We start from the raw sequence: 26,746 nt of genomic DNA on the forward strand, positions 1-26,746 counted from the left end.
CCGCAATGCTAGTACATCCCAGAATGGACACCCCTACTGCCCTCACAGTGGACGCATCCAACACGGCAGTCGGTGGGGTGCTGGAGCAACTCATCGCAGGTCGCTGGCAACCCCTGGCGTTTTTCAGCAAACACCTGCGACCACCCGAGCTTAAGTACAGTGCTTTCGACCGGGAACTATTGGCGCTCTACCTGGCAATCCGGCATTTCAGGTACTTCCTAGAAGGTCGGCCCTTCACCGCGTTCACGGACCACAAACCGCTTACCTTTGCGTTTACGAAAGCATCCGACCCCTGGTCATCCCGCCAGCAACGCCACCTGTCCTACATCTCTGAATACACGACGGATGTCCGGCACGTCTCGGGTAAGGACAATGTCGTGGCGGATGCGCTCTCTCGCCCTACTGTTCATGCCCTTTCCCAAGGGGTAGACTTTGAGGCACTGGCAGAGGCACAGCAGGCGGATGAGGAGATTCGGAGTTACAGGACCGCAGTCTCCGGTCTGCAGCTCCAGGACCTCCCCGTGGGCCCGGGTGAGAGGACCCTACTCTGTGACGTCACCACCGGCCAGCCCCGTCCGGTCGTCCCAACAGCATGGCGGCGCCGCGTTTTCGACTCCATTCATAACTTGGCGCATCCCTCCATCCGGACAACTGTCCGGATGGTTTCCAGCAGGTTCGTTTGGCACGGACTCCGCAAACAGGTCAGTGAATGGGCCAGAACGTGCATGCACTGCCAGACGGCCAAGGTGCAGCGGCACACCAAAGCCCCACCGCAGCAGTTCCATCCCGCCCACTGGCGTTTCGACCACATTCATGTGGATATCGTGGGCTCCCTGCCAGTGTCGCGCGGAGCGTGTTACCTCCTGACTGTCGTGGACCGGTTCACAAGATGGCCAGAGGCGGTCCCGCTCACCGACACCACCTCCGAATCTTGCGCCCGAGCCCTGATCGCCACCTGGATATCTCGCTTTGGTGTACCAGCCCACATTACCTCCAACAGAGGCGCCCAGTTCACCTCCAGCCTGTGGTCAGCTATGGCCAGCCTTTTGGGGACTCAGCTGCACCACACAACTGCCTACCACCCACAGTCGAACGGGCTAGTGGAGCGTTTCCACCGTCACCTGAAGTCGGCCCTCATGGCCCGCCTGCGAGGAGCCAACTGGGCGGACGAGCTTCCCTGGGTCCTACTCGGCATCCGCACGGCGCCCAAGGGCGACCTGCACGCCTCGTCGGCCGAGTTGGTATTCGGCGCGCCCCTGGTCGTCCCCGGGGAGTTCCTACCAGCCCCAAGGGGGCAAGAGGAAGAACCCGCAGCAGTCCTGGGCAGACTTCGCGAGAAGCTCGGTAACCTGGCCCCCATACCCACTTCACAGCATGGGCGGCACCCGACCTGCGTACCCAAAGACCTACAGAACTGTAAGTTTGTGTTTGTACGAAGGGGCGGGCATCGGCCACCGCTGCAGCGGCCATACGAGGGGCCGTTTATGGTGCTCCGGAACAACGGGTCCACGTTCGTGCTGGACGTTGGGGGGAAGGAGGAGGTTTTCACGGTGGACCGCCTCAAGCCGGCCCATGTGGACCTGGCGCAACCGGCCGAGTTTCCGGCGCCTTGGCGCAGAGGCCGACCTCCCAAGCAGGTTCTGGCCCAGACTGTGGACATTGGGGGGTGTATTGCCGGTTCTGGGGGGGGTGTTATGTGGCGACACATTTCCTAGCGTATCCGAACCGACTCACAATTAGATAGCCTACGGGGGTTTGCGAGCACAGAGCTTTGGAGCCTCTGCGCCGTGGGGGGCCGGTTGACAGAGGCTTAAAAGTGAGGCTGAAGTTTTCGAATAAAGTTTTTTCCTTCGACTGCAGTTACTGACTCTGTGTCGTAATTTTAGCGCTGCATGTAGCATACCGCTACAGGGCTATTTTTTTGAGCTGAAGATCAAAACTGGATATAAATTTAAAAGCAATCTTCTTGTCTATGAATTTGTTTCCAAAAAATTATTAGACAATGATCTGTTGAGGTTTCTAACAAATACTTGATACCAAAACACTTGTGGCACATGTTATAGTTGTTAATTTATGTGGTTGAAATGAGTTAGTTACCATACAAATTGTAGGGTTTTTCTCCCCCTTGCATTCTCCCCTTAAAGTTACTGGATTTACTTTTTATTCCCCAGTATCTGCACAGTTGTATACAAAGTTTCAAAACTTGTGGAAAATTTTCAGAAGTAGTTAAACAAATGTATATTTACTGAGGTTCTGCTTTTGGACAATGGAGAAGTATTTTGTTTCCCCTGTTGTGATACCAGGTCAAAGCACTTTTCTCTTCATGGTAACTCTATTTTTGAATGATCAGCCTTTGGTGTTGATGCACCCTTTTTCCATGATGCTAAAACGATTACTAATTCAGTTGAAAGGAAATGTATTTCATGACGCCAGTAACATTTTGGACTTACAAATATTTACCAACTTCAGATGCTTCAGATGCTGAAAAGGCTTATTGTTTGTACACCAAAATAATTTGTACACTAAATATTAACTCTTGAGACATAGCATTCATAGGTTGTAAGTTAAGTAGCAAGACATTTATATAGGGGTTCAGACTTTTATCCAGAGTCCTTGATTTGAATACCGCCATAGCAGATGAGTTGATTAAATTCAAACAATTAACTAAATACTGAGCGATAGTGACCAGCCTGTCAAGTTGTCTTTAAATATGTGGTTAACTGAAAGATTTTCCTTCATTGGAAAGACAATAAGTTTATATGTGACTCCTGGCACACAACTCTTGTTCTCTCTACTTTCTCCTCAGACAATTGTTATTTCGGGTTGTTCAAAGCAGCATCCATTCAAAGATAGACCAGATGTGTAGAGGATGTTCCCTGCTATGGGAGAGTCCAGAATCAGAGGGCACACCCCCAGAATATCAGCATGGAACAGGCTGTTCTGGCCTGCCAAGCCCAGCAACCCACTGTTTTTCTTCCCACCCCTCCTTAGCCTAATCACAGGATGATTTACAGTGACCAATTATCCTACTAACTACTACTTTAGACTGTGGGAGGAAAGAAGTGCACCCAAAGGAAACCTACGTGCACATAGAAGGAACGTTCAGTCTTGCTTACAGAGGACACTGGATTAAACTCTGAACTCTGACGCCCCTGAGCTGTAATAATGTCACGCTAACCATTATGTTATTGTGGTGCCCTAGAAAAGAGGAATGTCTCTTTACAACAGAGATGAGTAATTTCTTTAGCCAGGGTGGTAGGAATCTGTGGGATTCATTGCTTTAGGCAGCTTCTCCCTATAGATGCTGCCTGGCCTGCTGCATTCTACCAGCATTTTGTGCGTGTTGTATGGAATATTTATATGGTATAATTATGGTATATTTAGAGTGGAGATGAATAGATTCTTGATTAGTAAGGGGATCAAAGTTTACAGGGTGAAGGCAGGAGAATGAGGTTGAGAAGGATAACGTATTAGCCATGATGGAAGGCAGAGCAGCCTCAATGGGCCGAATGGCCTAATTCTGCCCTTTTGTCTAATGGTTCATGGATTTTTTTTTTCCAAAATAAATGCACTTGCGCTTAAATTTAATGGAATTTCTTCATTACTCAGGGAAGTTTGGTGGACTACCTAAGATCGCGAGGAAGATCTGTTCTTGGTGGAGATTGTTTACTAAAGTTTTCCATGTGAGTATTGTGAATCAGGTGGTCTAGTTTGCATTTTAAATAACGGATGAAAGTAAAGTTGTAGAAATGCTACAACACGCCAAGCAGTAACTGAAAAAGGGCAAAGTAAAGATCTGAGGCATCTGACAGCTGATGCAGCTGTTTCAAATTTTCAATAGATTTTCAGCTCTTAAAGGTATTTCATTTTAATGCAACTGTAATTAAAATTAAATGCAGCTTTCTTTTTCCATTGCACTTGTGGACATGGGATATGTCCTGTCTGTATAATGCTCTTCTCTTGTGCTGTTGGACTCAAAACAGCAGATTAGCAAGCTGGCACCAAAATAAACTTAATTACTGTGGTAGACTTTTAAGTATCTTCTTTAATGTTGTATAATTGGGTTCTTTAATATCAGGATGCCAGTCTGTCTCAATAACTGTTACTCTTTTTTTTAGTAGCTCAATGAGTGATGATTGGAGCTACACTACTCGAATCAATATTTGGAATTATTTGTCTTGGATGACAATGTGTGCTCGATCTTCTGCTGAAATAGAAATATTTACAACTTTGTAACTGCAAATGTTAACAGCTCAGTGTTACATACAGAATTCCACCTGGAGCAATGAGAGATTGCCTGTATATCTCAAACCAACAGACCTCAGTTATGAAATTTACTAATAAGCCTCAAATTTCCTTATGTGCAGTCAATATAGGGGGAACTGAATAGTACTGATAAGTAAATTATTAAGCATGTTTTTCACTACCAGGTGAATACACTTAGACATGAACAGTGGTTTAAAAAAAAAGCAATCCTTTGGAGTTAATGCAGAGAGAAACAAAAGCAACTGGTAAATGCAGAACAATTGGGGAAATAAAAATAGTATTATTAACATGAAAGTGCAGACTTTAATTAAAATGCACCTTGTTAGTTCATATCCTTTGGGAAAACAAGTTTGTTATTCTTGCCGATCTGCCGCGATATGCCTCTGTGGTTGACTTAACTGACCCCTGGCTTAGCAAGCTACTGGGTTTGGGGGCCAATCATAATGTGCATTTTGCCAGTGATGCCCGTATCTTGTCAACAAAAGTCACAAAATATTTTGCCTTTCAAAACTAAAATTTCCAATATTAATACCATGTTAAATATCAAGACTTTTTTTTTGTCTTTTTTAGTAATGTCTGTGAAGCAATGGAATACCTGGAAGCAAATAATTTTGTACATAGGGATTTAGCCGCTCGTAATGTTTTGGTCTCTGAGGATAACATAGCTAAAGTTAGTGATTTTGGTCTTACAAAAGAAGCTTCATCTACGCAAGACACCGGAAAGCTGCCAGTAAAATGGACTGCGCCTGAAGCTCTTAAAGAAAAGGTAAAATAAAAATGTATGATCATATTTTATAGATTTCTTTATTCATATCCTTCCTCATCGTCAACGTAGTCAAAGTAAAGGTTATTATCAAAATGCGTACATGTTACCATATCTTACCTTAAGAGTCATTGTCTTAAAGGTTTACAGAAAGCTAAACAGAATTTGTGAAAAACCATACATAAAGACTGGCAAACTAATGTACAAAAGAAGGCAGAAAGCAATTGAAACACGAATTGTAAAGAGTCTTTAAAACAGTTGAGTTGTGAGTGGAGCTATCCACACCGACTTAGGAACCTGATGATGTTGTAAGGTTACAACTGTATCTGAACCTGGTGGTGTGGAACCTGAGGCTTCTCTGACTCCTGTTTGATGGTAGTGGCACGAAAAGACCATAGCCTGGATGGTGGATGCTGCTATCTTTTGTGTAAATGAGCTCAATGGTGGGGAGAGCATTACCTGAGATGGACTGAACTGTATCCACCACTCTTTGTAGACGCTTCTATCCCTGCGAATTGGTGTTTCCATATCAGCCCATAATGCAACTATTTAAGATACTCTTTACTGTGCATAAAAGAGAAATTGCTCAAGCTTTATGGTGACACGCCAAACCTATGAAAACTTGTAGTAGAGGTGTTATCAAGCCACCTTTGTAAAGGTGCTTGCATTCTAGTCCTTGAAACATAAAATTATACCCTCCAGAAAAGGATTTACATATGGCCAAAATCATGTCATTGTGCTGGGAGATGAGCTTCAATTCCTGAATCACTTGAGCAGTGTTACTTGGAAAGGAGTAGTTTTCAGCTTTGTTCAACAGCTATAAATTTCTTAGAAATAAAAGCAGTGTAATGCATTGGTGCATAAGAGAAAGCTAGTCATCAACTTTATCAAGATATCTAGGGAACAACTTCATCAAGTTGTGCTTTTTTGTGTGGAGAAAAGGCTTGGCTTCATGTTTGCTGGCCTTAAGTATAGCAGCTGCTGATGATAAAATGATGCCACACACACTCTCTCCCTCTCCTTTATAATGCGTCATAAATGAGATAATGTAGTAACCTAAAGAAAAAAATATTTGGTATTTAATTCCATTTGGTCTGAAGCCGTGATACTGGATTTATTCTGTTCAATTCTGGTTTTTTCATTATTCAGCATTGGAGAGGCTGTAATTACCCCTGATTCTGACATCCAGATATGGCTGCCTGTAATTTCAAAGTATTTTTGCAAAATAATAGCAATATAATTTTATTTCTAAATAGGGAGTTGTCTCTGAGATAATCACTTGAAAGTTTGGGCTTGTGTGCAATTATTTGTCTTTGGCTGAAATGCCAGACCAATGTTGAACTGAGAAAATTGGCTTTTGTGGAGTGCAGCACCTTATTCTCAGCAGGGATGTTCTCAAGCAATATGAAACGAAGCTGCATGATATAATGAGCATTTGACTAAAAGCTTCATCGGGGGGCATCTTGGAAGAAGGAGGAGATTGGGAGGCCTTGGAGAAATTTGGAGCTGTAGTATGAATGTCAGTGGGGCTAAATTTTTGCGTGAGGGGGCATTATCTTGGAAACTTGTCAAATTCAGGAACTGCAAATGTTGGTATGAATGGGCAGGGTGAACATGGACAATTAATTTGGTATTGACAAGTTACAATAACTAATCTACCTAGCCAGTATTACTTCAGAATGCGGGAGGAGACTGGAGTATCCAGAGAAAACTCACACATTCCATGGGTAGGAAATATAAACTCCCGTCGCAGGCCACTGGGATTGAACTCTGGACTTTGACCCCCACAAGCTATAATACCATCGCGGTTACTGCTGTACCACTGTGGCACCTACCGAGATGGATGGACCCAACATAAATTTGTTTCTGTACAGTTTCTAATATTTATGAAGTAACAAAACTGCAAAATATTGGCAGATGTGCTTCCTTTTATATAAAGTGATGCAGCATGAAAACACACCTTTCAGCCCACTGATTCCACGCTGCTCATTAAGAATCCATTCACACTGACTCTACTTTAATCCCATTTTATTTTCCACCAACTTCCCCCAGCTGTAGTGGCTCATTGACCTGTGTGTTAAATGTGGGAGAAGACCCACATGGTTTCTTCAAACTCTACACAAGCAGCACTGAAGAACCCTCGCTGAACCCGAGCCCCCCACTGAGAGCAACTCTGCCGTTGTGCACTCAAATCTGTTGTTTCGAGAGTTCATGAGCCAGATGAACAGATAGTGAAATTTAAAATGTGTGAGAATGACGCATGTTATTTTTCTTGCAGAATTTTTCTACTAAATCAGATGTTTGGAGTTTTGGGATTCTTCTATGGGAAATTTACTCTTTTGGGCGAGTGCCTTATCCCAGGATGGTAGGTAAAAATTTACTACTTTTCTATTTAAAGGCAAAGGTATGCATGTGTGTACTTTTTTAAAAAGTGGACTCTGGGAAGCAGAAAAAACAAATAGATTTGTGCATTAATAGTTATAACCACATCTATCAATATAAATTATTTGTAATTAGTTATAATTCATGTTATCTAATTGTAAAATTCTTTTGTGCCATTAGTTATTTTTGAAGGTAAAATACATAATGTCAAAGTATTAAGTTGATTAAAACAGCTTGCCATATACATGATCCAGAAATCCGGCTTGTGCACTGGCCTGTAATTTTTTTCTCTAAGCCCGATGAGTCGAGGATTTATTCCGGCTGAGTTCAACTATTGTCTGTTTGAGTGATCAGATCTGATGCTGCAGAAGGTGGCAACAGCTGAAATCAGCGTTCGGTCTTGCACTCCTTTGCTGTGTGTCTGGCACGTGTAGCTCTGGTGATAAATTGGGCCAGTCAGGGTTCATTCCACCAGATGAAACTTTTATCGTAATGCTGCTTGAACTTGTGCCCTTTGTTATATTTGGGATGTATGGGCTAGCTAAATAACAGAATTTAATAGCGAGAAGGTTATGCCAGACCTTTCAAAACTGATCAAAGTATAATCCTATTTGCATATTGTGTTTCTTATCGGCCTCCTTCCTCTGGCTCTTCAGTGTATGATGCACATAGTAAAAGACCATAAGGCACAGGAGCAGAATTCATCTTTTCAGCCCATCAAGTCTGCTCTGCCATTCAATCATCGCTGATTTATTTTCCCCCTCAGCCCTATTCTCTTGCCTTCCCCCCCATAACCTGTAGTGCCCTTACTAATCAAAAATGGTTATATTTTAAATCAAATAGACATGAGCCACACAAAATGGTGGAGGAACTCAGCAGTCCAGACAGCACCTGTGGGGAGAAAAGCACAGTTGACGATTCGGGCTGAAACTCTTTGACAGGGCTGGAGAAGAAAAGTTGAGGAGTAGATTTGAAAGATGGGGGGAGGGGAGAGAGAAACACCTGGCAATAGGTGAAACGTGGAGGGGGAGGGATGAAGCAAAGAGCTGCGAAGTTGATTGGTGAAAGAGACAGAAGACCGTGGAAGAAAGAATAAAGGTGGGGGTGCACCAGAGGGAGGCGAAGCGGTCTCCTAATCCGGTGCTCCCAGTGTGGCCTCCTGTATATCGGTGAAACTAGATGTAGATTGGGAGACCGGGTTGCCTCCCTCTGGTGTACCCCCACCCCTTGCTTTATTCTTTCTTCCATAAATGCTGCTTGGCATGCTGAGTTCCTCCAGCACTGTTTTGTGTTGCTTGGATTTCCAACAAATGCAGATTTTCTCTTGGTTGTGAAGGAAGAGGTGTTTGTTGGTGTTTCAATCAGTGCGTGAGCTAGTGCACCTTCTTTCCTCCCCAAACCTCCCCCTTCCCCGGTCTCTTGTCAAATACATCGTTGACATTCCAAGGTCCCCACGTCGGCCACGCCTTGCTGTTGGTAACCACAATATTTAAATTATTCTGGGAAGGGTGGAAGGATGTCACTGATATAAGAGGAAGCAGCAATTTACTGTCTTGCATCAGATGCAATTAACATATTTATAGCACTTGTTTGCATCCTCCATTTTGAGTATATTTAAGTTCCTCTGCAGAAATACCACATGACACAAAAGTGACTAAGTATTATGCATGTAGCTCTTTCCCGACTTCCTCTTGTGCAATTTTTTTTGCTTCTGGGGTCCTATCATAATTGACTGCTTTCATAATGGTCACTGTTACATAGCTGATTGGCTGTCAGCAAGAGTAAAGCCACATGTTACATTCCTGACTTGTGACTTTGTGAAGAGGAGAATGTGTCTCCAACTAGCTTGGTAGGAGATGACTGCAAGTCTAGCCCTGTGATCACTTGAATCCACATTCCTGTAGTTACGATCAGACGTCACTGTTCTGTGTCCCATTTACTGTTCTGGAGCTGTTTTAGTGTTCGAAAGTCACTCTTGGGTGAGATAATGTAAGTTTTAGATATTGGAACCTATTGCTAATGCTTCATTGAATCACTATTAAAATTATGATAGCTAAGTTAATATATCAAAGGGGTAGCTGAAGTGCCATATTCCTTGTCATTTAGAGTATGGATTCTGGTAAAATATTTGTATTTACACAAGCACATAGCATTTGAAAAGCTAATCAAATTACTTTTTAAGCATTTCCTAAATGGGAGATAGTTTTGTTTTTATACAGAAATCAATCATGCTATCTGAAATGTTAAATTTAGCTTTATGCACAAAAAGCTGGCATTGATGCCTTTACGTATATTTACCAAAAGAACAGTTGGCTTGGGCAAAGAGTCCAGTAAGTTCATTCCACCATTTATGAAATCACAGCTAAGGCCATTTCCTTTGTGATAACAAATTTCTGAATATTGGCTGAATGGACTCAATGACTTGACATCTCAGTCAGGAGTAGAGAAATCTAAACCTATTGAATGAAAAAGTTTTCTCCTTAACAAATTCCCAAGTACCAAGCCCTTGAGATTTGCATCCTGGTTCTTTACTCTCCTTTTTCTGAATGTTGTGATTCCGTGAAACAGTTTGCCTTGTTTTGATGTGCAGGAGTTGTGGAAACATCTCGTAATTTGCAATGGATATTTATTTTTGCTTCTGAATCATTTATTAGCAAGTCGTGGAGTGCCCTTGCTAGATGAGTTTTTGTTTTATCTTGCCAGTTTTTGTGTGCTACAGCAAGGAAGCAGGTCTTTGGGGCCACCAAGTCTACACCAGCTAATGATCCATTTACATTAATCTGATTTTTATTTTCCCCACCTTTCCATCAATTTTACCACTTGTCTAGACACAAAGGCAGTTTACATAAGCCAATTTAACTATCAGCCCCGCTCTGGCTTCAGTTGGAACAGGTGGAAACCCACATGGCCATAGGGAGAATATGCAAACCTACCACGACATGGGAGGGCAGGATTGAAACAGGTCAGGAGCTGTGAGGGAGCAGCTGTTGGTGCCACCCGTCTCTCTCCACCCACCTTCCCTGCTTAGATTCTCTGTCTGACATGATTAGCTTGCAATAATTGAAAGGGAGGGTTCTACCAAAATTGCCCTTGGAAAGGTCAAATAAACTATTGTTTGTACCATTCCATTCTGCATAAAACTCTACTGTCCCCAAGGACAATTGATTGGTTTTGAAACCAGATCCAGGTCACCTGAAGGACAAGATTGTGGTTCTATGATTGTTGGATGGTGGTAGTGTGCTTTCTGCTGAGAAGGGAAAATCAATATTCTCTGTAACCTTGAAATGTGTATCTATCTGCCTTAATAGTTAATAGCTTGGCACAATGTGTATTTCAAATTAGCAATTTATAATTTTGTTAATTATCATGTAGTATTTCATAACACTGCTGTTATGTTTTCATTTATCAGGCAAACTGGTACTGAATGTGTAGCACATGCTGTTTATTCACACCTTATGTTGGCATTGATAGCTTGCATTTTTAAAATAATGTAGGGTATAGTGGAATTGAGTAGAAAAGCTGAGCTAAATTGTGGAAAGAATTGAGGTGAATGCAGGGCTATAGAGGAAAGTGTCAAATTTGCACCTATTCTAAGATAATTTTTCATTCAAACTGCTTTCATAACTTCCAAGTGCATAACTTAATCCAGCATTTTACAACTTACCTTTACAAACCAATTGTTCCTTTGTGTTGAGTGGAGTTTAATAGACTGATAAAAATGAATGTTATAATCAGGTTATTAATCCACTTCAAATTTTGCAATATTTAAGAACTTAAAATTGCATTAAAATATATGTACAGATTGATCTCCCTGTGATATTACCACAATGGATGTTATATAAATTTTGAAGATTATTTAAAATATTCATGCAAAAGAAAAGCAGTTTAATTTTCAAAGGCTGAAAATTAAGTCAATTAGTGGAAGGTCATTATTGGTGAGTAATTTGAACTGCCTTGTGATCAGCTGTATGGGCAGAGCTGACTTCCACCCTGCTGTTGCTTTGCACAGAGCATAAATTGTTTAAAATTTATTTAATTTTTCACTGATTTTAAATGAACTATATTGGTGCAATCACATAAAACTTGTGGCTCTATTATTGCCTCCCATTTAATTCTACTTGATCTTAAATTTGAAGTAGATTCCATTTATGGATGGATAAACTTTTGTTTTATCCACATTAAAATGTAACCATTTGATGTTCAATGTCAATTTTAGTGTAAAATTGTTTTCTGATTGAACTTCAAACTAAATTTGTTTTTTTCCCCCTCTTGGTTCTTTGTGCTGTGTATTTTATGTAGAAATTCTCTCAGTTTGTGGTGAGAAATAGGGTAAAATGATAAAGCTGATATGGTGTGTGACAGCTGGTTTTGGAATAGAATTTTGAAATCCAGACTATAGACGTCCTTTGAAGTGGAGAAGTCTGCTGATGGAAATTTACAGTCTGATCCAAAATGATTTTTTTTTAATCCATTAGCCTCTGAAAGACGTGGTTCCTCGTGTCGAGAAGGGTTACAAAATGGATCCGCCTGATGGGTGTTCACCTTCTGTTTACGAGTTGATGAAACTGTGCTGGGAACTGGACCCTGGTCGAAGACCTACCTTCAAGCAATTGAGAGCTAAGTTGCAGGAAATCAGAACTAAGGAAATGCGCCTGTGACAGTCCAGAATGCCATGGAACTTTTTTTTTGGGAAAAAAAACTGCTCAATATTGAACCGAGAGTGCTGAGACTTTTACAAAGCAACCTTTAAAAAAAAATTGAACTCCTCATATCATGGCCTTGTGTTTCATCCTCCCTCTCTATCCCTGAGTTGTGTACTGCGGCAGCACAGTATCTCCTTATCCCCATTTTAAAAAGCATGCTTACTCATCTTTGTCAGGACTCTTCAGTTGTTGTGGTCTTTGTTTTGTGCCAAGTGCCTCCAGCCAAAAGACGGTGCTTATTTGCTTATCTATACTCTGTGACATTTGTTCGACCAAAATTTGAGTCAAAATGAGATCTAGTGATGAGATATCTCTTAACCAACATAACACAGTTCTGTGGGGTTTTTTTTGCTTTCCCATCTAAATTTGCTTAGCCAGATTTTTTTTAAATACTTGTAGTTTTTATAAAGAAAAACAGGTTTTCAGTTTTATGTTCCGTAACGCTCCACTGATTTGAAGTAAACTCATTGCATGTAGTGTGGGAAGTATTCATTTCTGTAAGTGCGTTACACTCATTTTAGCTACCAAGACTGAGATTAAAATAATGAAATAAACCATTCCACATGACCATTTCTAAATGGCTGTTACGTTTTAATTTAGATTTATAAATTTGGAAAAATAAATATTCCTGCTGTATTTGTCTTAATCCAATGTAGCCTCCTCATTGGACATCAACTGAGAGGTACTGGAATGGCTTGATTGGACTCTCGACTTTTCTCTGTTGTTGCAGATGGCTGTTAACAGGAGCTGAAATATAACCAGAAATTGAATTCATGTTTTATTCCAAGTATTTTACTCCAGGCTTGTTTGTATATGGCAGAATTACAAATTTCTGATTCTTCACCAGTAGACAAAGTCAGCGGTGCTTGTGGCTGACAAAGGTACATTTGCAACATGAGATGTGAAATAAAGGTAGTTAATTGCACAGCTGCATTGGAGATGTCACAAGTGATTTATGTTTATTTGTTAAGTAAAGCACAAGTTGTGGGGGAAGATAAAGCAACTCGATAATGTTCATTTGGATGATGAAAGTGTATTCTGTGGCATCAGTTCACTTGATGATTGGACCAACAATATTTTAATATATTTGAAGGAAAAGTCAAGCTTTGAGGTAATGGTTTTGAGGGGAATTTTATTTTCACATGATTATTTGAGATAAGGGTGGCAATTTGTCTCTTCCCACATCAGGTGAACATGGCAGATTTGGCTGTGCTGATACTCTTATCAATTTCTCATTGATCTGTGGGGATCTGCAAGATGTTTTCTCTGTACAACTCGGATGCAATGATTATGATTATTTTATTCCAGTCCCCAGCAGAGAGAAATGATAAGTAACATTTCTGAGAACAAACTTCAAAAAACGCATGTTCAAAGGTGTTTTTGAATAATTTGGCTTGACATTTACCAAAGTATCTAAAGGGACTATTGAAGTGCTGCTGGTTCTAGTGGTTATCGTACAAGCTGTCTTTTTTTCTGGCAAAGAATGAGAGTAAAATCAAATCCTACACTTGAAGACGACATAGCCTTCTGCTACACACAGAGAATGCTGGAAGAACTCAGCAGGTCAGGCAGCATCTATGGAAAAGAGTAAACTGTCGACATTTCGGGCCGAGTCCCTTCATCAAGACTGAGAGGGAAAAGGAGAGATACCTGAATAAGAAGATGGAAGGGAAAAGAGGCTAGTTGGAAGAAGTCAGGTGGGTGGAAAGGTTGAGGGCTGGAGAAATCTGAGAGGCAATGAGAGTGGACAATAAGAGGAAGGGAAGGATGAGGGGACTCAGGGGCAAGCAGTAGGCAGGTGAGAAGTAGTGAAGGTCAGGTGAGAGCATCTGCAGATTTTCTCATGTTTGTGACAGCCTTCTGCTATGCATACGAGTCACAGGAAAAAGTGGATTCTGGAATGAGGTGCAGCAATTCCTACTTGTATTCTGGATTGTAAAAAGAAGTGGCTGAAAGTAAAACTGCATGGTATCTAGAACTAATTTTGCTGTCTTGACTAAAATAAGCTCCAAATTGGGTAATTTGGAGGGCAATCAGAGGGTAAATAATTGCTTAGTCCGAAGTCCAAGCTCAAGCTATCAAGAGATTGAACAGTTAAGTTTTATGGCCTGCATGTCAGTGAACCAGAATAAACGATGTGATCCTTAGAATTCCACAATCCATGTTTGCAGCCTTTAATCAGAATTCCTTTCTCTTGTCACTTGGTTAAAACTCACTGTATTTCTTTAACTGTGCAACTTTCACTTCGTGAGCTTTGGAATTTGGTGGAGTGTCTGGAATGGGAATATCAAATTCTTACTGCTATAAAGCTGTAGTCATCACAACACTGGTAATGGTTGTTAGTTCTGTCAGTGGCTATGTTTTCATTTCTAGTATTTAAAAATTTATTATGGTGTTCTATTTTAAACAACTCTGCTATCTGAGCTTTTTTTTTGAAATCATGCCCTTAAGTGTAACTACCCTGTCAAATGCTTTGACTTCATTAACATTTTTCAAATGATACTAATGAAAGCTAATCTTATTTCTTGTATTCTTTTAATGCAATAACACTGTGACCTTTGTTACTATTATTTTTAAATAAGTGTTTTCAATTTCTCAGGCTACCTTTTTGAGCTTATTTTATTATTGCAGTTTTCTGTATTTCAAGGCCAACCATATAACCAGTGCAATACACTACCCCATGTTTATTATAGAATCTTTACATACAGTCACTGGATCAGCCTGTACACGAGGTAACTTGGATGCTTGATTCAGTCAGTGGTTTTCAGATCCTGGTGAACAGTTAGATCTCAATTTTCTAAATGCTATATTTGCGCATTGAAACCGCCAGGTTATTTGGATCCAAGCTGAGCTTGGTTGTTCTTGGTAATTAATTGTGATGCATGATCCGGCTGGGTGAGCTTGAACTCAGTAGGTTTCCTACTCTTTATTACTTTATAGATAACTTATTAAAAATGTTTGTGTTAATTGGCAGAAGTATTTGAATTGGCTGTGAAATTTCCCACGTAAAAATTGTCTACAAGCAGCCACAGACTTAGAAGAGCTGAAGGATGGCCAAGAGTTTGTTCTCCCAGCTCTTCATAAATGGGTTTTTGTTTAAGTACAGACTACAAGCATAGCATAAATGTTACCTGGTATCTGCTAGTCACTCAGGTCAACAATATTATGCAGCTAAAGTGTGTGCGATATTCAGCCCGTCAAGCCCATTCTGCCTTGTCTCAAGTGTCTCACAGCAAAACAAACCAAAATTTAACTTAATTTGACAATCGTAGGTGAATTAAGGAATTCATAGTAAGGCAATAATGGAATTTAAAAATAACAAATGTAGAAATGAAATCCATACATCGTAGATCCTTTGTTATACGGGAGTAATGTTACAAGATGTGTTTATCTTGGGCAATATTTTTAAATTGTATTTGCTTTTGGCAAGACAGCAAACCTAGTTGAAAGGAATCTTAGTCTGCTGAAAAGGGACTCTTACTTTAATTCTGAGAACATTATCTTAGTGATCCTGAATAGCAAATGAAATTTTAAAACACATCCCATCAAAATCCACGTTGTGGATCTGTATTTAAGTGTGGATTCTATAGATAACAGTGCACCATCAGAGGAGTGAAATGTATAATCTGGCCCTCCTGTCATGTTCTGAATTGTGATTTGTAATTACTTGAGAGTATGTGGGAAGGTATCATTCATGCTTCCTTGCTAATCTGTACCCTAAGAGCAAACTGTACAAATAATGTGAAATGGTTTCTGTATAGATATTTGGCCTTGATTTTTTGCAAAATAGTTTCTGACCATTTGTTCTCCTGAATTCCAGAGAGAGAGACTACAGATGCTGAAATCTGGAGCAAAACGAATGAAGTACCTGAATTTCCCTGATATCTAGGTTTTCCTGTAAATAAGCATTTCACTTGAACGATTTCTTGCTGGATAATGGCATAAGGCCGTGGTGTAAGGTGCTGGCAAGCTGCATGCAACATATGTTATGCAGATTAGATCAACCTCTCTTGCTTATTAGCTCTACTGTGAGAATCCCATGGAGGTCTTGTTCTGTAAAAGGTAACAGTACTTAATATCCTGCCTATTCAGTTTGTTACAATGGTAACCAGTAGTGATGGTCGGTTGGATTTATTGTAGTTAAAAGGGTGCTGATTGTGGTTGTTAAATTGAGTAACTAGTGCTGTGTTTTAATTGCCCTCTAAATAACCCATGTTGGGTGAGAAACATTGCTGACACCAGTGGAGTTGATTTGCAACCTTCTGCCAGGAAAATGACAGACTGCAAAAACTGATTGCCATAGAAACCCCAAATTGAGCAGGAAAGGCACCTGCCTACCCTGTTGATTTGTTAGTGTAGATTCACAGGACTTTCTTGAACTCACCACTACTGGGATAGGTTCCAATGCATCTTGACAGCCAGCCCCTGCTGCCCAATCCTAGGTTAAATCTGGTCCAGCAGCCCACTAAGTGTCGTCATAAGGAAAATAAGGGGGGGGGGGGGGGTTGGGGAACTGTGGATGCTAAAATAGAAACAAAGTTGGAAACACTCAGCAGGTATGACTGCATCTGTGGAGTGAGGAACAATTAATGCAAAGACTCATCATCTGAATCAAGGTTAAATGCTTGCACCCTGGAAAGAGTGCGTAAAGGAATAAAGAAGACATTCCTAATGTAATGTCTTCCCAGCTTGCAATGGAATGAGAATTTTTATGCCTGGGTCGACTAATCTAGGTGTGTAGGAGTAGAACTATTTCACAACGTAATTAAAAATTTTTTTAAATAGTTCATTTCCACAGTCAGAAAAAATAAATTTTCAACATACACAAACTAACAGACATCATGCTGGTATACAAAATTAGAAATCCTGAGGTTTTCAAATCCCACCACTGCAGTGAGGGAATTCAAAATAACTTAAATGGATCTGGAATTTAAAACCAGCATCAATCTAATTGCTGGTGATATTGCAGAAGCCTGTTCTTCCATTAGAGAATTAAATCAATTTATCACTAGCTAAGGAAGGGTATTTACGTTTCATCTTGCTCACTAAAATCAGGGTTTAATTCTTGCGGCTGTTGTGGCTCTACTATGGTGTCACCAGAAGCATGGCAACACTTGCGGGCTGCCCCCAACACAAACCTCGGACTGTGTTGGTCATGGACACAAGTGACACATTTCACTGTATGTTTTGATGTACAATAAATGTAACATGTATATTCATCTCTTTTGCAGAACTTAATGTACATAGGAGCTGCAGAGGCCTAACAATTTGAAAAACAATACAAATATCACCTGATTTTTGCATCAGCAAATTGTTAAACAAACTTGGCTGGCTCATAATAAAGAGTGCAGTTGCAGAAGTAAAAATGGGTGTCTGCATTTATCATGAGACTGAGAACTAAGGGGTTTTCTATTTTGCTATATTTTTCTATCATGGGCTATTTTTTTTCCCCGTGCCTATGTGAGTGTCAAGTTTGAAGCATTTCCCAACAGGAACTATTTCCAGACATGGCCGGAAAGTTTTGTACAAATTAGTTGTGTTTTGGGTCATTTACAAAGTTCCTCAGATCCCATTTTATAGGGATGCTCCCTATCTGGTGGATTGTATGTTGTTCTGGTTTCATGTTGGATTACATGCTTCAAATGGGTTTCACCATAATTAGAATCAAGTCTCTGATTATTCACTTTGGTACTTGTATAATACCCACAAGCCTAGTGGTAACATCGGTTAATTAAAAGTATGAAGTCATCTAACCTTAAATTCATTGCAGCAATACTGAAATTTAATGTTCAGATCCACAAGGAAATGTCCCAGATTCATAACAAAAAAAAGTTTCTCCTCGCAATTTTTTTGTGGAAAAGGAGTAACCTTGCAGACAAAGCATGTTATTATGTTTTGGAAAAAAATTTAAGACAATGACTTCCAGTTAATTTGGACACATTAGGACCATTATATTTTGGCCCAATTAAACAGCTGCCCCAATTAGCCTGAAGTTTCATGGAAATAGTTTAAAAAAGTATAAACAGACAACCAGATGACATATTTAAATAAAGTACAAAACAAATTGGAAAACTACCAATACTGTTGCAGTAATATAAGACTGTATTAGTTCCCAATGCTCATTGCCAGAGGAATTCATTTGTGTCGCGATGAATGACTGTATGTAAATGAACAAAATCAGCACAGACACTTAGTGCAGAACATGAACTGCCTTCGTACAATGCTGTTGATGACTCCAAATCATTTTCATTGTAACATTCAAGATTATTATCTACCTTCAAGTTCTTCATATTTTCTAACTTGAAGTAGTTAAATCGTTTTCTTGGCCATATCTGAATGCTTGAAACTACAGTGAGCAAAACAGTTCTGAATTGTCTTATTTCTCACCACAATCAGTGACACAAATTGCTGCATTTGGAACAAACACATGCAGATGCTGTTATTAAAAAAAAAAATTGTTTGAAGTAATGTTTTGTCTAATGGCCATACAAGTGCACGTGATGGACACTAGTTAGAAACTGTTCGACAATAGCCTCTTGCCCCAATTAAGAGGCATAATATCCCAAATAAATGAAGGGAATCCCAGCTTTTTTTTTTGATTGGTTTTAGTTGTTTAAAAGTTGTCCTAAATAAGTGGCTCCCTAATTAACTGATAGCCCAATTAACCGAATCTACTGTAGTATGTTTCTGTAGTAGCTGAGAATAATGCGTAACACGAGTCATCAACTTAGTGTTACTGCCCAGTTGTCATGTGACAGATTATTGTAAATCCTAGTTAACACTGTCAAAAATCTTTATCTTTCTCTGACTTTCCATATACGAAGCCTAATGCATTTGATTCACGAGAATAAAGTGGACACAAATTACATACAAGTGGGAAGAATTTGCATTTATTGGGTGATGGGTTCTAAAACAGTCTCCAGAAAGGCATAGCCCAGTACAGACTCTTTGGCCAATGATGGGCTGATCAATCAAACCCTTCCTTCCTACACAGCCCTCCATTTTTTTTTTATCATCTATGTGCCTACCTTAGAGATTTAAGCAATTCTTATGTATAGTCAATGGGCGCCTTGTTAGATACCACCTATACCTAATAAAGTGGCCACTGAGTGTATGTTCGTAGTCTTCTGCTGCTGTGGCTCATCCACTTCTGAGTCTGATGTGTGTTCAGAGATGCTGTTCTGCACACCTCTGCTTTGCATGGTTATTTGAGTTAGTCACCTTCCTTTCAGCTTGAACCACTACCCATTCTCCTCTGGCCTCTCTCATTAACAGTGCCATTCACTGGATGTTATTTTTGTTTTGTGCATCATTCTCTGTAAACTCTGGAGACTGTTACATGAAAATCTCAGGGAATCAGCAGTTTTTGAGATGCTCATACACCCATTTGGTACCAGCAATCATTCCATGGTCAAAGACACTTAGATCACATTGCTTCCCCATTCTGCTGTTTGGCCTGAGTAACAACTGAATCTCTTGACCATGTCTGCATGCATTTGTGTATTGAGTTGCTGCCACATGGTTGGTTGATTTGCATTAATGAGCAAGTTATCTAATAAAGGAGCCACTCAACTACCACCCCTGGCAGTATGTTCCATACATCCACTACTATGTGTGTGTGCTTAAAAAAAATAATTACCTCTGACAACCCCCAATAACTTCCTTCAATCACCTTAAAATTATACCATCCCCCAAAGCATCCACAGATCTTTGGGTTATTGTTGGTGTTCATGTTTGAAATAATATGAAGGGGAAAAATCCCTTTATTGCTATAAACTAGAACAGAGAAATCTTTAATGGCTTCAGGTTTTACAGTGTTTCACTTGCAATTTTATAAGCTCTTGCTGTCTGTGATCAGTTTGCCTTCCTCCCCATACCCTGACCAAAAGAGGTCTATCACCCCAATATATCTTTATGGCCTTGCTTGTGTCCGCTGGATCCAGCTGATTACAGGAAGCTAAGCAACACGTCATGAGATACCATCAGTTTAGTGAAATTCTCATTGATCTGGCCAAGTATCTTTTGATTTCCCTCTTCCTACATCATTCCTGATCAGCCCACCTTTATAGCCTACAATGAGCAAGCCAAGCACTGAATTATTGAATTCCCAGGCTAAATTTAACCCTCTGCAAGTTCATTCTTACATTCTGCTTGAGCTTTTCTATTATCTGCCACAATGAAGTTTGTTTGGTAGTCATCGTAACTGGGAATTTTTAAATGCAAATTGTTCTGCTTTGATTCTATTATTATACGGCCATAAAACACGAGCAGAATTAGGCCATTTGGCCTATTGAGTCTATTCAGTCATTCCATCATGGCTGTTCTATTAGCTCTCAACCCCATTTTTCTGCCTTCTCCCTCTAATCTTTGATGCCCTCACTAATCAAGAACCTATCAACCTATTCTTTAGATACCCCCATGACACAGATTCACCACCCTCTGGCAATTTAGTGCATTAAAACTTTAAATTGATTATAAACTAGGTCATTCATTCTTTCTCAGTTGGTTACAGGGTATTGTAATGGTTAGTGCAATGGCATTACAGCACCAGTGATCATCTATTGGGGTTTGATGTCCTTGGTCGTTTGTATGTACTCCCTGTGACCCTGTGGGTGCTCCTGTTAACTCCCACATTCTGAAGATGTCATTGTGTCACTAGAAATGGATTGCTGACACTGTATGTATCATTGTATTATGTGACAAAGTTAAATTTTGCCATTTTAAAATTGGGGGAGAAAGCATTTCCAATCTTTGAAACTTGACTAGTAGCAAAGCAATTTTTTTTGCTGTAATACTGGAAACTTTGGTATGATGTACTGGGTAAAACTGGGTCTGACATTTACAAAACACGTCAGTAACACAAGAGTAATTTGGTCCTTTTCCTTGCGGACCATTATGAACTGATTGTACTTCCTGGCTCTTGGGGGTCAACACGTTTTTAACTATGGCTTTTCAAGTGAATAGAAGCAAACAAGTATTTTGATCATCCTTTGGACAATAATCACGGATGTATCAGATTGCTGCAAACCTGTCTGATTCACTAATGTTCAAGGATGAAAATCAATCATCCTTACCTTGCCTTTCCTGATGATAGCCTTACCAGTGTGCTGCTTTGTATGGGGGAAGACATGTATCAAAGAACATGTATGTCACCAAGTTCATTTTCTTGCAGGCATTCACAGTAGATGAAGAAATACAACACAATCAATGATCATCTACAAAGACAAACAACCAATAGGCAATAGAAGGCTATCTGTACAAATACAAAAATAAATAAATATTAGACATACACAAAATGCTTGTGGAAACTCAGCAGGTCAGGCAGCATCTTTGGAAATGTATAGATGGCCAATGTCCTGGGCCGAGATCCTCCTCCAAGAAAGGAAAGGGGGCTGAAATGTCAAACCCTGTCTATCGGTGCAGCTTAACTGCTGAGTTCCACCAGCATTGTGTGTGTCTGTGTTGCTTTTGATCTACAGCCTCTGTAGACTTGCTCGTGGTAATTAAATAAGTGATGCCAAGTCCTTGAAGGTGAGTCCATGAATCAGTTCAGCACTGAGGTGAGTCAAGTTATCCACGCTGGTTCAGGAGCCTGATGGTTGAAGAGTAATGACTGTTCCTGAACCTGGTGGTGTGGGATCCAAGTTGCCTGTATTTTGTGGGGGGGGGGGGGGGGGCAGCAGCAAGAAGAGAGCATGGTCTGGATGGGGTGGGGTTTTTTGATGCCACTAACCTGAATGTTCATTGTTGCTGATGACTTCAATCATGCCAAATTTAAAAACAGTCCTGCTAAAGTTAACCAGCATGTTGAATTTGCAACCAAAGGAGAGAATATATTAGACCTAGTTCACATCAACATTTGTGGAACCTTCAAGACCGTCCCTGCCCTCACCTCAGATACTCAGACCGTGTATTCATTTTGCTAATTGCTTGCTTACAAGATGACTGGTTTAAATAAGTTAAGCCAGTTTACAAAAAGATCAGACCTGACCAAAAAGTGATGCAAAGAAATAGGCCTGGTCTGCAGGATGAGATTCTAAATTGGAGAAACTGATATTGATGGTATCAGATATAATCCTGGCAAGAGTGGATTGAGACAGGCTGTTTTCTGGTGAAGATGTACTTGGAAAGTGAGAGACCTTCAAAAACAAAATTTTTTTGAATACAAAGTTTGTATGTGCCTGTAGAATAAAAGGTAATGATGACAAGTGTAGGGAACCTTGGTTTTCAAGAGATATTGAGGGCTGGTTAAGGGTGGGGGGAGTGCAGAGAGATGCATAGTAGGTATAGGCAAGTAGGAACAAATGAGGTACTTGAGTACAAGAAATGCAAAAGAAAGCTTAAGAAAGAAATCAGGAAGGCTAAAAGAAGGCATTAAGTTGCTCTAGCAGACAAGGTGAATGAGAATCCCAAGAGATTCCACAGGTATGTTAAGAGCAAAAGGATTGCAAAGGACAAAACTGGTTCTGGAAGAACAGAAAGGTAAATCCATGTGTGGAGCCAAAACAGATAGGGAAATCTTTAATGCATTCTTTGCATCAGCATTTACTCAGCAGATACAGAGTCTATAGAAATGAGAGAAAGTGAGATCAACTTCATGTACCCTGTACCGGTTACAGAGGAGGTGGTGTTTGCTATCCTGAGGCAAATCAAGGTAGATAAATTTCCAGGGCCTGACAAGGACCCTTTGGGACGCAAGTGCAGAAATTGCCATGGCCCTAGCAGAGATACTTAAAACATCCTTAGAGACAGGAGAAGCACCAGAGGATTGGAGGTTAGCCGATGTTGTTCTGCTGTTTTAAAAAGGCACTAAACAGAAGCCAGGAAATTATAGTCTTTTGAGTCTGAAATAAGTTGTGGGAAAGTTACTGGAAGTTTTCTAAGGGATTGGATATTGTGTTTGGATAGATATGGATCGATTAAGGATAGTCAGCATGCATTTGTGTATGGTAGGTCACATCTAACCAATCTTGAAGTTTTTCGAGGATGTTACCAGGAAAGTGGATGAAGGCAAGGCAGTGGATGTTGTCTATCCGGACTTTGGTAAGGTATTTGACAAGGTCTCACATGGGAGCCTGGTCAAGAAGGATCAGTCACTCGGCATTCAGGATGAGATAGTAAATAAGAAGCCAGAGAGTGGTAGTGGAGGGTTGCCTCTCTTGAGGCCTGTGGCTAGTGGTGTGCCAAAGGGATCAGTGTTGCTTATCATCCAGATCAGTGATATAGATGACAATGTGGTTAACTGGATTAGCAAATTTGTGGATGACACCAAAATTGGTGGTGTAGTGGACAGGTGATGAAGACTCAGGCCTTGCAGAAGCATCTACATCAGCTCTGAAAAATTGCAGACGGAATTTAATGCAGACAAGTGTGAGGTTTTGCACTTTGATAGGACCAGCCACAGAAAACAGTAGGGCACTGATGAGTGTGCTAGAACAAAGGGATCTGGGAATACAGGTCCATAATTCATTGAAAATGTCATTGTAGGTAGATATAGCTGTTAAGAAAGCTTTTGGCACATTGGTCTTAAATCAATGTATTGAGTGCAGAAGATACACTGCTGAAGTTGTACAAGACATTGGTGAGACCTAATTGAGAGTATTGTGTGCAGTTTTGCTCACCTATCTACAGGAAAGATGTAGACAAAGTTAATAAGTGGAGATAAAATCTAAAAGGATGTTACTGGGGCTGGAGAACTTGTTACAAAAGATTGAACGGGTTAGGACATATTCTTCAGAACGTAGAAGATTGGGAGAAGATTTGATAGAGGTATACAAAACTAAGAAGGGGTATAGATTGCGTAGGTGCAAATAGGCTTTTTCTATTGTGTTTGGGTGGGACTGTAACCAGAGATCACGAGTTGATGGTGAAAGGTTTAAGGGTAACAGGAGGGGAAACTTCTTCACTCAAAGGGTCGTGAGAGCGTGGAATGAGCTGCCAGCACAAGTGGTGCATGTGAGCTCGATGGACATAGGCAGTTTAAATGATTTTCGACATTGAGGTGAGCTGAAAGGGCCTATTTCTGTGCTGTACTTCTCTACGACTTTAAAAGGCGCTGTAGGACTGCTTCGAAAGCACGCACTGGTGAATATTCAGGGCGACGGCTACCTACGATTATCGCATCAACATTGACGAATATGCAGGATCTGTGACTAACTACATAGGAAAAATCATTGAGGATGTTACCGTGATTAAACACTATTCCGCCAAGGCAAATCGGAAACTAACGGCAGAGGTTCGTGAGCTGCTTACGGACCGGGACGCTGCGTCCATATCAGGGGAGAGGATGCCTCTGGTCAGCAAGAGCCGCGCTCTCACATGCCCCTCAGCAAGGCAAAGCAGGAGTACTCAGAAAATTCAGACTCCTTTGTGACTGGGGACATGTAGCGTATGTGGCAAGATATACATTAATTCGTAACCGATTAAAATCCACCTTGCGCGTCAATGATAGCGACGCCTCCTTTCCTGATAGGCTAAATGTTTTGTATGCGCGATTTGGCGCATTGAATAATGTGATAGGAAAGCCCCTCTTCCCCGAGGCCGCAGCCGAGGTGAGGAGGATGCGAACCAGAGAAAACCTACGCAAAGCTGTGGGGTCGGACAATATACCTGGTCAGGCGCGGAGGGACTGAGCAGCGGTAGCCAACAGAGGTCTTAACAAACAACTTTAATATCTTCTTGAAACAGTCCACTGTCCTATATCAAGGCAGTCACCGTCATTCCGATGCCCGAGAGGGATGGCAACTGATTTAAACGATTACTGCCCAGTGGCACTGACTTCAGTTATGATGAAGTGTGTTTTGAGCGGCTGGTAATGGATAGTATAAACTCCCGTCTTCCAGCTACATTGCATCTTTTTCAGTCCGCCTATCACTCAGACCGGTCCACTGGTGAAAACATAACTCATCCCTCCTGTCCCGCCTAGAAAACGATGAGGGTGAACTGTCCGTGTTGGGGCTGGACAGCGCTCTCTGTAACTGGATCCTGAACTTCTTGACTGAAAGGCCCCAGTCAGCCACGTCTCACGCTGAATACCGGTCAGGGACCCCCCGCCCCCCTCGCAGGGCCCTGAGTTCAGCCCGCTGCTGACTCACCTCTGCGCTCGGTTCAAACCGCACTGTCAAGTGCGCAGATGGCACAACAGTGGTCGGTCTCATCAGCAACAATGATTAGTCGACATACACAGGGGAGGTAGTCAAATGGTGCGAGAACAACAACCAGATCCTCGCCATGCACAAGACAAACGAGATGATTGTGGACTTCAGGAGGGCACAGGTCCACCAGTCTCCGTTGCACATCAGTGGTTCTGCTGAGGAGAGAGTGAAGAGCACAAGTTCCTTCGTGTGCACATACCGTTCGATCTAACCTAGACTCACAAGCCCTCATTAGTCAAGAAGGTACAGTAGCTTCTACACTTTATGAGGAGAGTGTGGTGTGCACTGCCCCCGCCCCCATTCTAACAACTTTCTACCAGATCTCGATCGAGCGCGTGATACCGAAGACAAGACGGTAAAGAGGATAGTAAAAACTACCCGGAAGATCACTGGGATCTCCCTCCTCCCTGTTTATGATATTTACCGGGAGCGTTGTAGACAAAGGGCCTGAAGCATTGTTGAGGATCCCTAGCACCCATCCCGCAAGCTGGTTGGGCGCTACATTGGGTAGTGGTGAGCACGATGCTATTGTTCTGAAAGGAGTCTCTGTGCATCCTCCTCCTGGAATGCATGGGTTTCCCGAGTGCTCTGCCTTCCGCCCACAGTCCAAAGGCGTACTGGGTAGGTTAATTGTTCCGTGATTAGGTTAGGGTTAATTGTTTTTTTTTGGGTTGCTGGGGCAGCGAGATTAGACCCTTACCTCAGAAAGAAGGTACAGAAACATCAGGGCTGCTAGACTAATGAAAACCCTGCCACCACCAAGGTCTGGTCATGAGGACAGTAGCTCCGCGGTGGGGAATGCTTTCTTTGTGATGGACTGGGCTGTATGCACCACTTTTTGTAATTAAACAGCAAATATCAGCAATCCCCGTGACATCCTGTCCTGTGAATGAGTCACTAGACTGCCTCCACTCATTGGGGAAGTAATTTAACTCCCATTTTATTCATTAACAAGTCTATAAAAATAACAAACTGCAAATGCTAGAAATCTAAAATTAAAAGCAAAATACTGAGAATACTCGGCAGGCTAGGCTGCAACTGTTGAGAAACCAGCTGAAAAATCTTCATCCCAACCAGGAGAGAGGTAGCAAGCTTATTCAGCTTCAGTGAATGTGGAGGAGGGTGATGTCTCTGATAAGGTGACCTGAGATAAGCTGCAAATAGTGTTAATTGATCAGTGAGTGAATAGAAGCATTTAGAGATTGAGAACATAGACAAAAGAAGGTTGCAAAATATAGAGCAGGAAATGGTGCCCGGCTAGTTACATCCTCCCACTTCCAGGAAGAGGGGAAGAAACAAACTGACTCTAACAGACATAGGGTTGATAAAGACAGAAAAATTAAATTGCCTTAAGTTGCAAAATTCAGTACTGAATCCAAAGGGCTGCAATGTGCCTGATCGAAGGATTAAGTCTTCCTGGGAATTCCACTGTCTCACTGTAACAGCACAGGAGGCTACAAACAGATTGGAGTGAGACA

The 26,746-nt window shown here is 41.2% G+C and overlaps 1 protein-coding gene and 1 long non-coding RNA gene across 6 annotated transcripts in view; one reads left to right on the forward strand and one right to left on the reverse strand.

Annotated features, from left to right (window-relative positions):
• csk (C-terminal Src kinase) overlaps positions 1-13,047 on the forward strand; it is a 131,129-nt gene extending 118,082 nt beyond the window's left edge. For all 5 annotated transcript variants that reach the window (XM_059946593.1, XM_059946595.1, XM_059946594.1 and 2 more), the window contains 4 exons: positions 3,610-3,683; positions 4,837-5,032; positions 7,308-7,394; positions 11,887-13,047. In XM_059946593.1, coding sequence (XP_059802576.1) covers positions 3,610-3,683; positions 4,837-5,032; positions 7,308-7,394; positions 11,887-12,069 — 540 coding nt within the window. In that variant the 3' untranslated portion in view covers positions 12,070-13,047. The remainder of the gene's footprint in view (positions 1-3,609; positions 3,684-4,836; positions 5,033-7,307; positions 7,395-11,886) is intronic.
• Positions 12,683-26,132, reverse strand: LOC132379069 (uncharacterized). The gene is made up of 2 exons (XR_009507282.1): positions 25,969-26,132; positions 12,683-12,861 (listed from the first exon to the last, which is right to left on the reverse strand). It is a non-coding gene; the product is annotated as an uncharacterized LOC132379069 (long non-coding RNA).
• Between the last annotated feature and the right edge of the window lie 614 nt (positions 26,133-26,746).

Source organism: Hypanus sabinus, chromosome 21 (assembly GCF_030144855.1).
Source record: "Hypanus sabinus isolate sHypSab1 chromosome 21, sHypSab1.hap1, whole genome shotgun sequence".
In the NCBI taxonomy this organism is placed as follows: domain Eukaryota; kingdom Metazoa; phylum Chordata; class Chondrichthyes; order Myliobatiformes; family Dasyatidae; genus Hypanus; species Hypanus sabinus.